The 13090-nt window shown below is 43.8% G+C and overlaps 1 protein-coding gene across 1 annotated transcript; it reads left to right on the forward strand.

Annotated features, from left to right (window-relative positions):
• Nucleotides 1-7: 7 nt before the first annotated feature.
• LOC121303434 (cytochrome P450 2K1-like) lies at nt 8-13090 on the forward strand. Its single transcript, XM_041234137.1, has 9 exons — nt 8-293; nt 3049-3214; nt 3782-3931; nt 4250-4410; nt 8808-8984; nt 9698-9836; nt 9971-10158; nt 11577-11718; nt 12041-13090. Exons 1-9 carry the CDS (start codon nt 93-95, stop codon nt 12223-12225), a joined length of 1509 nt encoding a protein of 502 aa, XP_041090071.1. The 5' UTR covers nt 8-92; the 3' UTR covers nt 12226-13090.

A 13090-nucleotide genomic window follows, 5' to 3' on the forward strand; every position in this document is an offset into this window, starting at 1 on the left:
CACTCTATTTAAACACTGCCCAAACCCAGGAGCGTTATTCTGAACTCTGAGCTAATTAACAGAGAGCCGAGGTGTCTGTGTTCCTGACAAACATGTCTGTGATTAGCCTGCTCCTAGCACACACCTCCACGGTGTCTCTGGCTTTAGTTTTAACTGGTTTTATATTTTTATACTTTTACTGGAAATCCTCCAAGTCGTCTAATTACAGCTTCCCCCCCGGCCCGCCGGCTCTACCTGTTATTGGGAACCTGAACATTCTGGACCTGCACCGGCCGTACAAAACGCTGAGTAAGGTGAGTGGCGCTGTGGACCAGGCAGAAACTGTTTAGTTTCTTTTAGCATTTAGAGGGGGATTGGTATTGTATTTTAAGAAGTGTTTTGTGCAGCTGCTCAGCAGTGAAATCAGCTGTCTTAATGACATCTGCCAATAAATATAACATGCAGGCAGGAGGAGGTAAATCATGCCCAAATCTGGTCTGAAATATTAATGTGTAATATAGCAATTCCTTCATACAACTGTTACAATGGCAAAAACATAGACATGTGTAGTGAAGTACAGTGAAAGCATAGGCTGTCATAGCAAAACTGCTCTCGCCTTTCTTCTCTCCTGTGCAGCCCAGACCCTCCGCTCAGTGTCCTCTCTTTAATAAACGCCATCAATTACATTCATGAAGACACTTGACTTGAATAACTTGATTTCTTTATATGCTGCAATGATTCATGTATAATAGAGAGAGAGAGAGAGAGAGAGAGAGAGAGAGAGAGAGAGAGAGAGAGAGAGAGAGACAGAGGTGGGAGCAAAAGGGACAGCTATAACAAACCTGCTGGCTTCCAAGCATTTTGTTCGTTATATCGAGGGGTTCGTAGCAAAAGGACAGTCAAAACTAACGACAAACTGCTGGAGTAAGTAAATGAGGTGACATTGTGGTTAAAAGTAGAATTACACGTGTACTGTTTGTTTCTGTATGCACTATTCTGCCTTTGCTTTATCCAATCCGTTAAAGAATTAAAACACAGTACAGAAAGCAAGAAATACCGAATTGAAGTTAAACTTGTATTCAAACTCAATCTGACATGAAAAAACTTTTTGACAGACTATATTCACGAGAGAGATGCCTGCGTTACTCCTTTTTTTCAAACAATCAATATATTTTCCAGCTTTGTTGCAACATAAAATGATTTTCGGAGGCATGACACTTGCCCTTTTTTTTGGGATGGAACCACATAACAGTCTCGCTTTTTGATTGGTCCATGTCTGTTACATGAAAAGTCGTCACACGAGTGGGAAAGCTTACAGGTAGGGAGGGGTCGGTTTAGCGGTTTTTCGGTTTACCGCGATTTAGGTACATTACAGTATTAATACCATTTATTTTATCCTAAACCGCAATTATCATAATTCACTTATACACCAGTTAACACATTTTTTCAACTGCAAACATGCTTCTTCTAAATCAAGCGATGTTACTTGCAGCCTTAGCAAACTGTCTGAGAAAGATCTTTTTGTGAACTGATGCTGTATTTTGATAACGGTTTTGAAGGAAACGGTCAACGACACAGAATACAAGTTCCCTTTCAATTCGAATGACAACCATTACCGAATGGGAAGAGCCTCTCTGACTGGCAATCTCCGAGCAAATATACAAAAACTGCCCTCTCGGCAGTCTATATGTAAAACTGTGATTACATTAGAGATAAACTAATGTATCCTGTAACAAAACTGCAATAGTGTGGAAGATGTAAGAAATAACCCACTACAGGGTGTGTGGTAAGACAACTCTACAGCACGCCCTGGGTGCGTTGTGAGGCACGAGGCCACAGGCAGAGTGAAAAACGGGATGGGGGCCAAATACTTTTCAAGGCACGATATATATTTGATATTAAAATATATCACACTATATATGTTATTTGAAAGCAAAAAAGTACACCACCACAGAAAGCCAATTCTTACATTCGTGCATAACATGTGATCATTCATATAAAGGAATAGTCACCCATAGGTTGTTATATTAGTACAGAAAAATACCACATTATATTTTAATTGAAAGGTTGTGGAAGCAGATCTCTCGCTCTCTGTCTGATCACAATTATAAGGTTCCATCCCCAAAATCGGGCCAGTGTCACTCTTCAGTTTTCGTTTTGAGGCACTTACACAGCGTGCTTCTTATTAAGACATGGTTTTTGGGTTTTATTAATTTGGGATCCAGGGGCCAGGTTCGTTATAGCGAAGGGCATTCTAGCGAGGGTGTATTTTATATATAATATACGCGCACACAGGGTGCATATGTCAAATTTCCAAACTACAAAACAGTAGGCAAACCTGTACTGTAGTAAAATACAGCTATGACCAAAAGTTTTGCATCACCTACAATTTTACAATTGAGACATAATAAAAAATACACTATATGAGCATAATTAAAGACTTTTATTTAACATCATGTAATCAAAGAAACTACAAAATTATATTGCAAAAGTCTACTGGAAGCCATAATAGTAGTACAGTATTTCATGTTAGATTGTGAACTGTCACATTGATAATTGGTACTGACAAATATAACACAAATGTCACAAAATGCGAATGCAGAATACATTTTTAAAAAGCTTGGCTACCTGGCAATTATTTCATGATGGATCAAACAAAAAATTATAAAAACTGAAGGTACCTCTGCCTCACGGCTCATACCAGCTGCTGACTTCAGAAAAACACAAGAATTTGTAGCTCTAGCCAAAGGATAGACTGACTGACACATGACTGACATGAGAGCAACAGGCTGGCAGAGAGGATAATCCCAGTCATCCTCACTGGAATGCCAGGAAGATATCTTACAAGCGCTTTACAAACGTTTAGGCAGCGCAACATCCAAACAGAGGAAGAGTTTTAGGAGCAGCACAGAAATGTTGGTAGTGCACGGCACATATTTTCTTAAAGTTGGTGGTGCACTACTGACGCTACGCCACTGTAATGAGTGGAACATGCCACTTAAATTCAAAGTTCTAACAAGTAGACAAACTTCCCTGCTAATGCTTTGATGAAAGTCCTCCTCTCTCCAGCTCTCGGAGACGTACGGCAATGCGTTCACCTTCCACATGGGTCCCAAGAAGTACGTGGTTTTGACAGGCTATGAGGCGGTCAAGGAGGCTCTAGTAACCCAAGCAGATGACTTCTCAGAGAGAGGCCAGACGCACACCACGGATCATTTCTCTAAAGGCGGGAATGGTAAGAGAAGTCTACAAGGCCTGTTGCTGGACTGGGTCTAGTTTGAAAAAAAAAAATTTCTTGAATACATTTTTATGTTAATAGGGGAAAAAAATCATTGATGCCTAAATATCAGTTCTTTGGGGAAAGAAACATGAAATTGAAGATTTCATGAGCTTTTTGTCAGTGACACTCCATCCATTTTCTAACTTATTAATTTTTCTTCTTGTTCAGATTCATGCTGTATCATTTATCCCTAAATAGAGCTCTCAGAATCCTGTCTAACCTCCAAGATCATCTGGTTCATCTGCCCCCCCTGCACCACTCTGCCCCTAGAGGATGTAGGAAATACCTCATTGTTTTATGTGGTGGTCTTTACTGTTGTATTTCTACATCCACTACAGGCAGAATGTTGCTGACGGACCAGTAGTCTAGTATGTATGATAGGTGATCACTGATTAGTTTACATATTGTAGTCTTGGACCAGGCTGCAGGCAGCTCCAGGTTGATACTGGAATGAGTTTGAGTTTCAGGCTGGTTTCATGGTGTATTACTGTAACAATGGTGCTGGGTTTATGTTTCCTGCAGGTATTGTCTTCGGTAAGGGGGAGTCCTGGAAGGTGATGCGTCGATTCACCCTCTCCACTCTGCGGGACTTTGGGATGGGGAAGAAGACCATTGAGGACCGGATCATCGAGGAGTCCCAGAGACTGGTGGAGGTCTTCCAGTCCCACAAAGGTGATGACCAAACCAAGAGCAGAGATAACAAAGGGTTGACCCTCAATGGGCATGAAACGCAGACCAGTCTCAGATTCTGCAGCTGTGTGTTTCCCCCCAAGCTTGTTAAAGATTTGACAAATCTGTTTCTGGTTTGTGTTTCAGATTCTGCTCTGCTCTTTCTGTTGTGACTTTGTAGACTAACATTTTACCTAGTGCCTTCCTCTAAAGAAAGTAGAGTAATGTTTTGGCTAAAATGTTTTGAGTAAAAGTTTTATCTTATGATTCTTATTAAGGTTTACAAGTTACAGATGGCTTTTCTTGTTCCCCCACTATAAGGAAAACCCTTTGACCCCCAAATCATCATCAACTCTGCTGTCTCCAACATCATCTGCTCCATCGTGTTCGGAGACCGCTTCGACTACAGCGACACACAGTTCCTGAATTTGCAAAGAATTGTGAATGAGACAACCAGGCTGGTTATGAGCCCCAAGACACAGGTACAGTGTAGTGATTAGATCTCCTGCTCAAATTGATCATCTCTGCTAATGTCTGCTGCATTCAGATCAGATTTATAAAGCTGGAGTTATTATTTAATTATTACAACAAATTGTTAAAACTGAAGAAACCAAGGGTCAGTTGCAACAAACTTGTAGATTAAGGGCCTGTGGCAGGAAATGGCTGAGCAGTGACGTCAGACCAGAAGAAGGACGAACAACAACCAAGGAATCTGCAGTTTCAAAAAGATGCGGCGTGCGCCATTTTGAACAAAAACAAATCGTGAACACAAAATAATAATAACTATGACTACAGTGCTGGGCATTCGCCTTCACTGGTCCTATACTTACTATAAATTAACATCTCTCTCTCTCTCTCTCTCTCTCTCTCTCTCTCTCTCTCTCCTCCGGCATACCCACAGGGAGAGCTGCAGCCTTAAATACCGTGGCCGAGGGGTTTAACTAGTTTGTAATTATTCTATTACCCCTCGGCCATAATCTGCACGAGTTTATTAATATGTCTGCCTGCCAGCTAGTTTACCAATGCACTAGCCGACAGCCACACATTAACACAAGGTTTTTTAATCAACGTGCATGGGGCTTCCCATCCACGCTGCAAATCATATACAAAACAATAAACAAAACAAACGGCTATGCCGTCATTTATAACAAATACAATAAATCATAATACATAAATAACACAGGGGCGGAGGGGGAGACCCCGTTCTAAAAATAAACAAACAAAATACATTTAAACAGCAGGGCTTTCCTACCGCCCTGCTACAGGGCCTCATTTTCAAAAGAGATGCAACGGCGTAGGGAGACTTGCACAAGTTTTTATTATCACAAGAGTAGCCCAAAACAGACGTCCTATTTTAAATTTCAGAGTTGTGTTGAAAAGCCTTGCAAAGTCTCAGTGCTTTGTGGGCATTCCCTGGTTTTTTGACCCATGTGGCCGGAAATGGCGTTGTGGTGACGTCATACCTAGTGCTTTGTCTCAACTTTGTGGGCCGCCTTCACTGATCCTTTAAGTTTCACTTTCGTTTTTAAATTCCTCTCCTCTTGCTCTCCAGTTCCTCTGAACACACCACCCCGAGCAGGGAAAACTGCAGGGTTTTTATACAGATGACCATCTCCCGATTAGCAACAAATTAATCACTTAATTCATTTGGGAGATGGCCACCTTCTGCACGGGTTTTTAATGTGGGTGGGGCTTCCCATCCACACTGCAAAACATATACAAAACAATAACAACAAAATGCACGGCCACACCGTCATATATACAAATACATACATAAAAAAAAAAACAAATACAAAATAACACAGGGGCGGAGGGGAAATCCCATTCTAAAATAAATACTGAACAGGGCTGCTCGCCCTATTACATATCCACCCCCCCCCCCCCCCCCCCCCCCCCCCTGTGCAACACATATGGATTTTTGCACTGTTTTAGGTCGGCAGGGAAGGGTTAATTGCTTCCCTGCCAAATCAATTCACGTATAGAATGTGCCTGAGCCCGACTGAATGATTGACAAGCAATCGAACACGGGCACAGCTGCATACCAGACAGGAACCTCTCAGTCTGGATTGGGTGTTCAGGGAGTAAGAGAGAGAGATGTGAGTGAAAATATAAATATATAAACAATTGCTACTCGTGCTGGATTAGGACCAGCATGATGCTTGTTTGTCTCTGTTCATTATTTGTTTTGGCCAATGTGCCTTTTTGTTTGGTGTAAAGTGTTTTATTTTGTTTTGTTTAAAAATGTTATTTCGTTATATTGCTTCGTCCCGCAGTATTGGTGTCAGTCTCTTTAGTCTGACATCACCCAAAGCCATGTTGTTCAGATATGGGAAACAGCGCATACTCAGGCCAGGAAAGTACTGCAAGTAAGTTTTTTTGAAGAATAATTTTTTTTTGTTGTATGTGTTTTTTTGGAGAAAAAAATGGTATTGGAGGAATACATGGAGAAATGGCATGACCATCAATGCCGGTTAAAGGAAGCAGGGGCTCTGTGGTGCCTTGTATGTCTAGAGCATGGGCACCTCCCAGATGTGTGTCCCTGAGAAGACCCCCTCTTCATGAAGGCCTTCAATCAGGGTGAGGTGGAGACCATGAAGGAATGGATTACCACCGTTGCAGATGGACCAGAACAACTTCCTTACCTGCCTCAAGGACCAAGGTTGGTGCCTCGCAGATGCAGAGCCCGACCTGGTTAGGGTGAGTTCCTGCTGGGGTGGTGTAAGCGCCAGCACCCATGATGGGGGAGTCCAAGTGACCAGCGCCCATGAGGGGCAGCCTGAGCGTCCAGCGCCCATGAGGGGGGAGCCCGAGCATCCAGCACCCATGAGGGGGGAGCCCGAGGGTCCAGCACCCATGAGAGGGGAGCCTGAGGGTCCAGAACCCATGAGAGGGGAGCCTGAACGTCCAGTACCCATGAGGGGGGAACTCGAACGTCCAGCGCCCATGAGGGGGGGAGGCGATCATCCAGCGCCCTTGAGGGGGGAGGCCGTGCATCCAGCGCCCTTGAGGGGGGAGGCTGTGCATCTAGTACCCATGAGGGGGGGCTAGCATCCAACGCCATGAGGGGGGAGGTCGAGCGTCCAGCGCCCATGAGGGGGGAAGTAGTGCATTCAGCACCCATGAGGGGCGGAAGGGGAGAGCATCCAGTGCCCATGAGGGGGGAGGTCATGAATCCAGCACCCATGGGTGGGGGGGTGGGGTGGGGGAGTGTCCCGCGCCATCGAGGGAAAGATAAGACTGGCTGCTGGACCCTGAGGTAACTATCAAGGAGGCCAACTCGATGACAAAAGAATAGCAATTTTATTTAATTCTATAATTCTTGCCTGTCAAATAAAAAGGTATGGTGCCTATAGTAAGTATTCACCCCCTTGGACGTTTTCACAGTTTGTCGTGTTACAGTCTGAAATCTTAATGCATTTAAATAGGATTTTTTTTCCTTTGATTTACACAACCTTCTCAACACTTTGAAGAGGCAAGAGAATTTTTATTCTGAAACAGTAATGAAAAATACAAAAAAACTGAAATGTCTTGGTTAGATAAGTATTCACCCCCTGAGTCAATACTTGGTAGAACCACCTTTGGCATTAATTACAGCTGTGAGTATTTTGAGGTAGGTCTCTACCAGGTTTGCACATCTGAATCGTGCAGTATTCGCCGATTCTTCTTGGCAAAATTGTTCAAGCTCTGTCAAGTTGGATGGGGATCGTTGGTGGACAGCAATCTTCAAGTCTTGCCACAGATTCTCAATTGGATACAAGTCCGGGCTTTGACTGGGCAACTCTAGGACTTTCACTTTCTTGTTTTTAAGCCACTCCAGTGTCGCTTTGGCTGTGTGCTTAGGTTCATTGTCCTGCTGAAAGGTGAATTTCCGTCCTCAGTCTTAGGTCTTTTGCAGACTGAAACAGGTTTTCCTCAAGGATTTGCCTGTATTTAGCTCTATCCATTTTTGCCCGCTACCCTGACAAGCTTCCCAGTCCCTGTCGAAGAAAAGCATCCCCATAACATGATGCTGCCACCACGATGCTTCACAGTAGGGATGGTGTTACCTGGATGTTGTGCTGTGTTGGGTTTGCACCAGACATAACGCTTTGCATTTAGGCCAAATATTTCAATTTTTGTTTCATCGGACCACCAAATCTTTTGCCATATCTTTTCAGAGTCTCCCACATGCCTTTTTGCAAATTCCAAGCAAGATTTTACATGGGCTTTTTTTCAGAAATGGCTTCCTTCTTGCCTCTCTTTCATACAGACCAGATTTGAGGAGTTGTTGACACAAGGACAGTTTCTCCCATCTCAGCCATAGAACGATGTACGTCTTTTAGAGTTGTCATTGGCCTCTTGGTTGCTTTTCTGACCAATGCCCTTCTTACCCGGCTGCTCAGTTTGGGAGGACGGCCTGCTCTAAGCAGATTCTGGGTGGTGCCGTATGCCTTCCACTTCTTAAAGATCAACTTGACTGTGCTCCAAGGGATATTCAGTGCCTTTGAAATGTTTTTAACCCCTCCCCTGATCTGTGCCTTTCCACAACTTTATCCTGAAGTTGTTTTGAAAGCTCTTGGTTTTCATGGTAGTATCTTTGCTTTGAATGCACCACCCAACTGTGGGACCTTACAGAGACAGATGTATTTCATCTAAAATCATGTGAACCACTTTATAAGCTGTAAATACTGATACAATCGTCCACTGAAGTTTGTAAGACAATGACTTGTACCACTTATGTGGCTACATTTGCATTAGTTATTTTTGTGTTATGTTACGAAAAGTAAGAGACCAGATCTTTTTCAATGTGACATTGTGTAGAGAAATACAGTAATCGTTTACAAGGATCATTACAGCCATTTCCACCATTAAACTCCCCCTCTTCCTCCTTGTCTTTCAGCTGTTTGACATGTTTCCTTTCCTGGGCTTCTTCCTGTCTGATCACAAGAAGGCATATACAAACATCACATTGTTTCAGGGGTACTTTAGAAACACATATAAGGATCTTAAAGACACTGTGGATAGCAATGACCTGAGGAGCTTCATCGACACGTTCATCTCCAGGCAGAGAGAAGAGGTAATATTAGCACAGCAGAGCCTCGATATCAGGGACTGCCAAGGGACAAACACTGTGGCCTTAGTGCATTAAAAGTGCAGTTTTACTGCATATCTAGCGGAAAAGCCTTCACACAGTGAAACCAGCTCAGAATATAATGGTAGTGAATGAGGATGAGCTCCTGATAATATCACTTTGATCATTATCAAGACTAGAGAGTTTACAAGGTGCTGTACAGAACTGAAGAGTTCAGATATAGAAAGTATCACACTATAGCCTGGACACTGCAGTGTGTGTGTGTTACCATCTACATATACAGTACAGCTTATACAGTAACCAACACTACTGCCAGCAATGCTGCCCTTATAAAGGGTTCCCATAGTAAAAGCATAGCAAAGTGCAATATAGCATGGCAAAGCATAGAGAAGCATTGTAAAGAATAGCAAAGTAAGGTAAAGCGTGCTAATAAACATAATGCACAGTATAACCATGGAGGAAGCATGGTAGAATAGCAACACTACTGTGATGAATTTTACAAACTCCACTACAAAACACACACATTTGTTGTATCAACACTTCAGTGTTTTAATGCTCATTTTGCCAGGTTATTGAGCTCCAGTAACTCTGCTGATCAGTTTTGCTGATATTACAGGTTTCTGCCTGTACGTCACACATATACTGATAGAACTGCCCCTGCAATAGATTGTATCTTTTTGCCCTTCATTGCTTTACAGGAGGCCAGAAACTCCAAATATTTCCACGAGGATAACATGGCAGTCACAGCGTCGGAGCTGTTCGCTGCAGGGACTGAGACCACCTCTACCACCCTGCGCTGGGGGCTGCTGCTCATGATGAAGTACCCGCACATTCAGGGTGAGCGAGGGGGTACCCCCACTTTCAGGGAGAGTGTGTGATTGATTGACTGAATGAATTCTGGGTCCTCTGAAACAGATGCACCTCTTCATATCAGTAATTGCAGTGAGTTTGTAAATCCTCCCCATTGACAGACAAAGTCCAGAAGGAGATTGAGAGTGTGATTGGGAGGGAGCGCCCCCCGCGGGCCGAGGACAGGAAGAGCATGCCCTACATGGACGCCGTGTTGCATGAGATCCAGAGAGTGGGCAACGTGGTGCCCATGAACCTGCTGCACGAGACCACAGGGGACACCACCTTCCGGGGGTACAGGATACCCAAGGTGAGACAGAGAGTGTATAGGGGTGGTCCGGTCCACAACTTCATCCTGCATATTCCTGTTCAAATGGAAAACATACAGACTAATAAACCAACAAGGACTGTTTGAAGGCATTGCAGTTCCTCCATGTACAACTTCAAACACTCATCATATAATGCAAGGCTGGCTCTTTATTTCACTATCAAATGAAAATCATGAAATATTGAAAACGGTGAATATTCATATTATTGATTTCTTAGCAGGATGACCTACAGTTGTTACAAAGTATCAGATTACAAAGTGTCACATTACAGATTAATAGCAGGTATAGAATAACTCAGTAGAAATTAAATAAAATCAGTATTATGTTAGTAAGAGCGATTTCAACTAAGAGCTGTTATACTTACAAATATTATTAAGAGTAAATTCCATTATTGTACTAAATTACAGACAAAAGACACTGAGGTTCTTGGTGGATGAGGAGGGAGAGAGGGTGGTGGATTCAAGAGGAAGATAGAGAGATCACCAGTGGCGGAGGAAGAGGGCGGGAGAAAAGGAGAGCTCATTAGAGGTTGAGTTTGAGATGATGTGAGTGCATCCAGGAGGAGATGGCCGAGAGACACAGGAGGAGATGTGGGAGTCGGGGGGGGGGGAGGATTAACGGAGCTTCATCAGCATAGAAATGTTACAAGAATAGTGAAGAGCTCTTATACAGCAAGATATAGGACTGTACTGTCAACATGGCATCACTGTTTATCAACTGAGTTTGTGTATTCTCATGGGAGCACGATGTGTATACCGAAGTGCTTGAAATAAACTTTCATATTGAAAGTTCTGCCCTTCCCATCTTCACCCCCAGCCCCCTTTGTTTGGAAAGTTGACCAAGTGATAGCTTCAAGGGTGGAGATAGATAGGGGAGGGTTAGGGTTAGGTAGATTGGAGATACATAGGGGAGGGTTAGGGTTAGGTAGATTAGAGATAGATAGGGGAGGGTTAGGGTTAGATAGATTGGAGATAGATAGGGAAGGGTTTGGGTTAGATAGACTGGAGATTAGATAAGGGAGGGTTAGGGTTCAGATTAGACAGGGGATGCAGTGTGTTCTGCATTTTGAAGAGGTTAATTCATAAGTACAGTGGGTTCATTCCTAGAGTAGTACTCCTTCTGGAATGAGATTTTGCCAAAAGCAAGATTGACACTTGTTTTAACAAATGCTCTGTCTTTTTTATTATCAATTAATTCCTCTTAATACAGCAATATCAAGTAAAGTATGAGTGATATTAATGCACAGTAATGTATACTCATCAGTATAGCTGACAGTACAAGTATGTCTCATTAAATTAAGTTAGCTTTGTTATTTCACCTTTCTGTAAATGTGTGTCTGTCCGTCTGTGTGTGTGTGTGTGTGTGTGTGTGTGTGTGTGTGTATGTGTGTGTGTCCCAGGGTACCCCGGTGATCCCTCTGCTCTCCTCCGTGCTCTCTGATAAGACACAGTGGGAGACCCCTCACCAGTTCAACCCCAACCACTTCCTGGATGCGCAGGGCAAGTTTGTCAAGAGAGACGCCTTCATGCCCTTCTCAGCAGGTCAGTGTGTCAGAGAGAAGGGGCCAGGTTAGACAGGATTGGGGCTAACCCCCCATCCACGCTGGCATTTTAACAGCAAAGGGAACTGCTATCAATAGAGGTGCAACCAGCAACCAGTTTCCTAATGGAATATAGAACAGGTAACAATCGCTACGAAGCCTTCAGATTCAGCTGAAAACATGCGGGTGCAGATTATTCTACCAATACAATATATGCAATACGGAAAGCTTATTATTGAAGACAACCTGTTTTCATTCAAACTTCCATTTCAGGATGTGCTGCTTTACTAATCCTGAGTCAATAATCCTCTGACCCTCCCCAGGTCGGAGGGTGTGTCTTGGAGAGACCCTTGCCAAGATGGAGCTCTTCCTCTTCTTCACCATGCTCCTGCAGAAGTTTCACTTCCGCCCGCCCCAGGAGGTCAGCCCTGAGCAACTGGACCTCACCCCCACCACTGGCCTCACCTCCGGCCCCCAGCCCTTCCAACTGTGCGCCCTGAGCCACTGAGAGACCCTGTGATACTGCAACCCTGCCTTACTGCATCTGCTAGACATTGCTACAGCCACTGACCCCTCACACTGGACCCTTCAGCCACTGAACTGCCAGGATTCTGTCACACTGAGACCCTGTGATACTGCGACCCTGCCTTACTGCATCTGCTAGACCTTACTACAGCCACTGACCCCTCACACTGGACCCTTCAGCCACTGAACTGCCAGGATTCTATCACACTGAGACCCTGTGATACTGCGACCCTGCCTTACTGCATCTGCTAGACCTTACTACAGCCACTGACCCCTCACACTGGACCCTTCAGCTACTGAACTGCCAGGATTCTATCACACTGAGACCCTGTGATACTGCGACCCTGCCTTACTGCATCTGCTAGACCTTACTACAGCCACTGACCCCTCACACTGGACCCTTCAGCTACTGAACTGCCAGGATTCTATCACACTGAGACCCTGTGATACTGCGACCCTGCCTTACTGCATCTGCTAGACCTTACTACAGCCACTGACCCCTCACACTGGACCCTTCAGCTACTGAACTGCCAGGATTCTATCACACTGAGACCCTGTGATACTGCAACCCTGCCTTACTGCATCTGCTAGACCTTACTACAGCCACTGATTTTCTGACTCATATTCACACAGTTACCCTGCTTGCAGATTCATATTATTTAATCTGATCACTTCTTATACAAAGACAAATTCTAGACAATTGAGGAATGCTTGCTTTTACATGTAATTGATATTTACACTGAAGCTGAGATATTATCTTAATGCTATGCTTGCTGAGATTATTATACTGACTTGATTGTATTGACTGTATTGATACTCATTTTCTTTTCTGTTTTTGTTCCGTATAA

The sequence above is a fragment of the Polyodon spathula genome, chromosome 32 (genome assembly GCF_017654505.1).
Source record: "Polyodon spathula isolate WHYD16114869_AA chromosome 32, ASM1765450v1, whole genome shotgun sequence".
Classification (NCBI taxonomy): domain Eukaryota; kingdom Metazoa; phylum Chordata; class Actinopteri; order Acipenseriformes; family Polyodontidae; genus Polyodon; species Polyodon spathula.

Excerpts from the sequence above, each read along its gene's own strand:
- LOC121303434 (XM_041234137.1), top strand. The coding sequence starts at position 93 with ATGTCTGTGATTAGCCTGCTCCTAGCACACACCTCCACGGTGTCTCTG. Across the intron at positions 4,411-8,807 it reads TTATGAGCCCCAAGACACAG|CTGTTTGACATGTTTCCTTT; the intron begins GTACAGTGTAGT and ends CTTGTCTTTCAG. Across the intron at positions 10,159-11,576 it reads GGGGGTACAGGATACCCAAG|GGTACCCCGGTGATCCCTCT; the intron begins GTGAGACAGAGA and ends TGTGTGTCCCAG.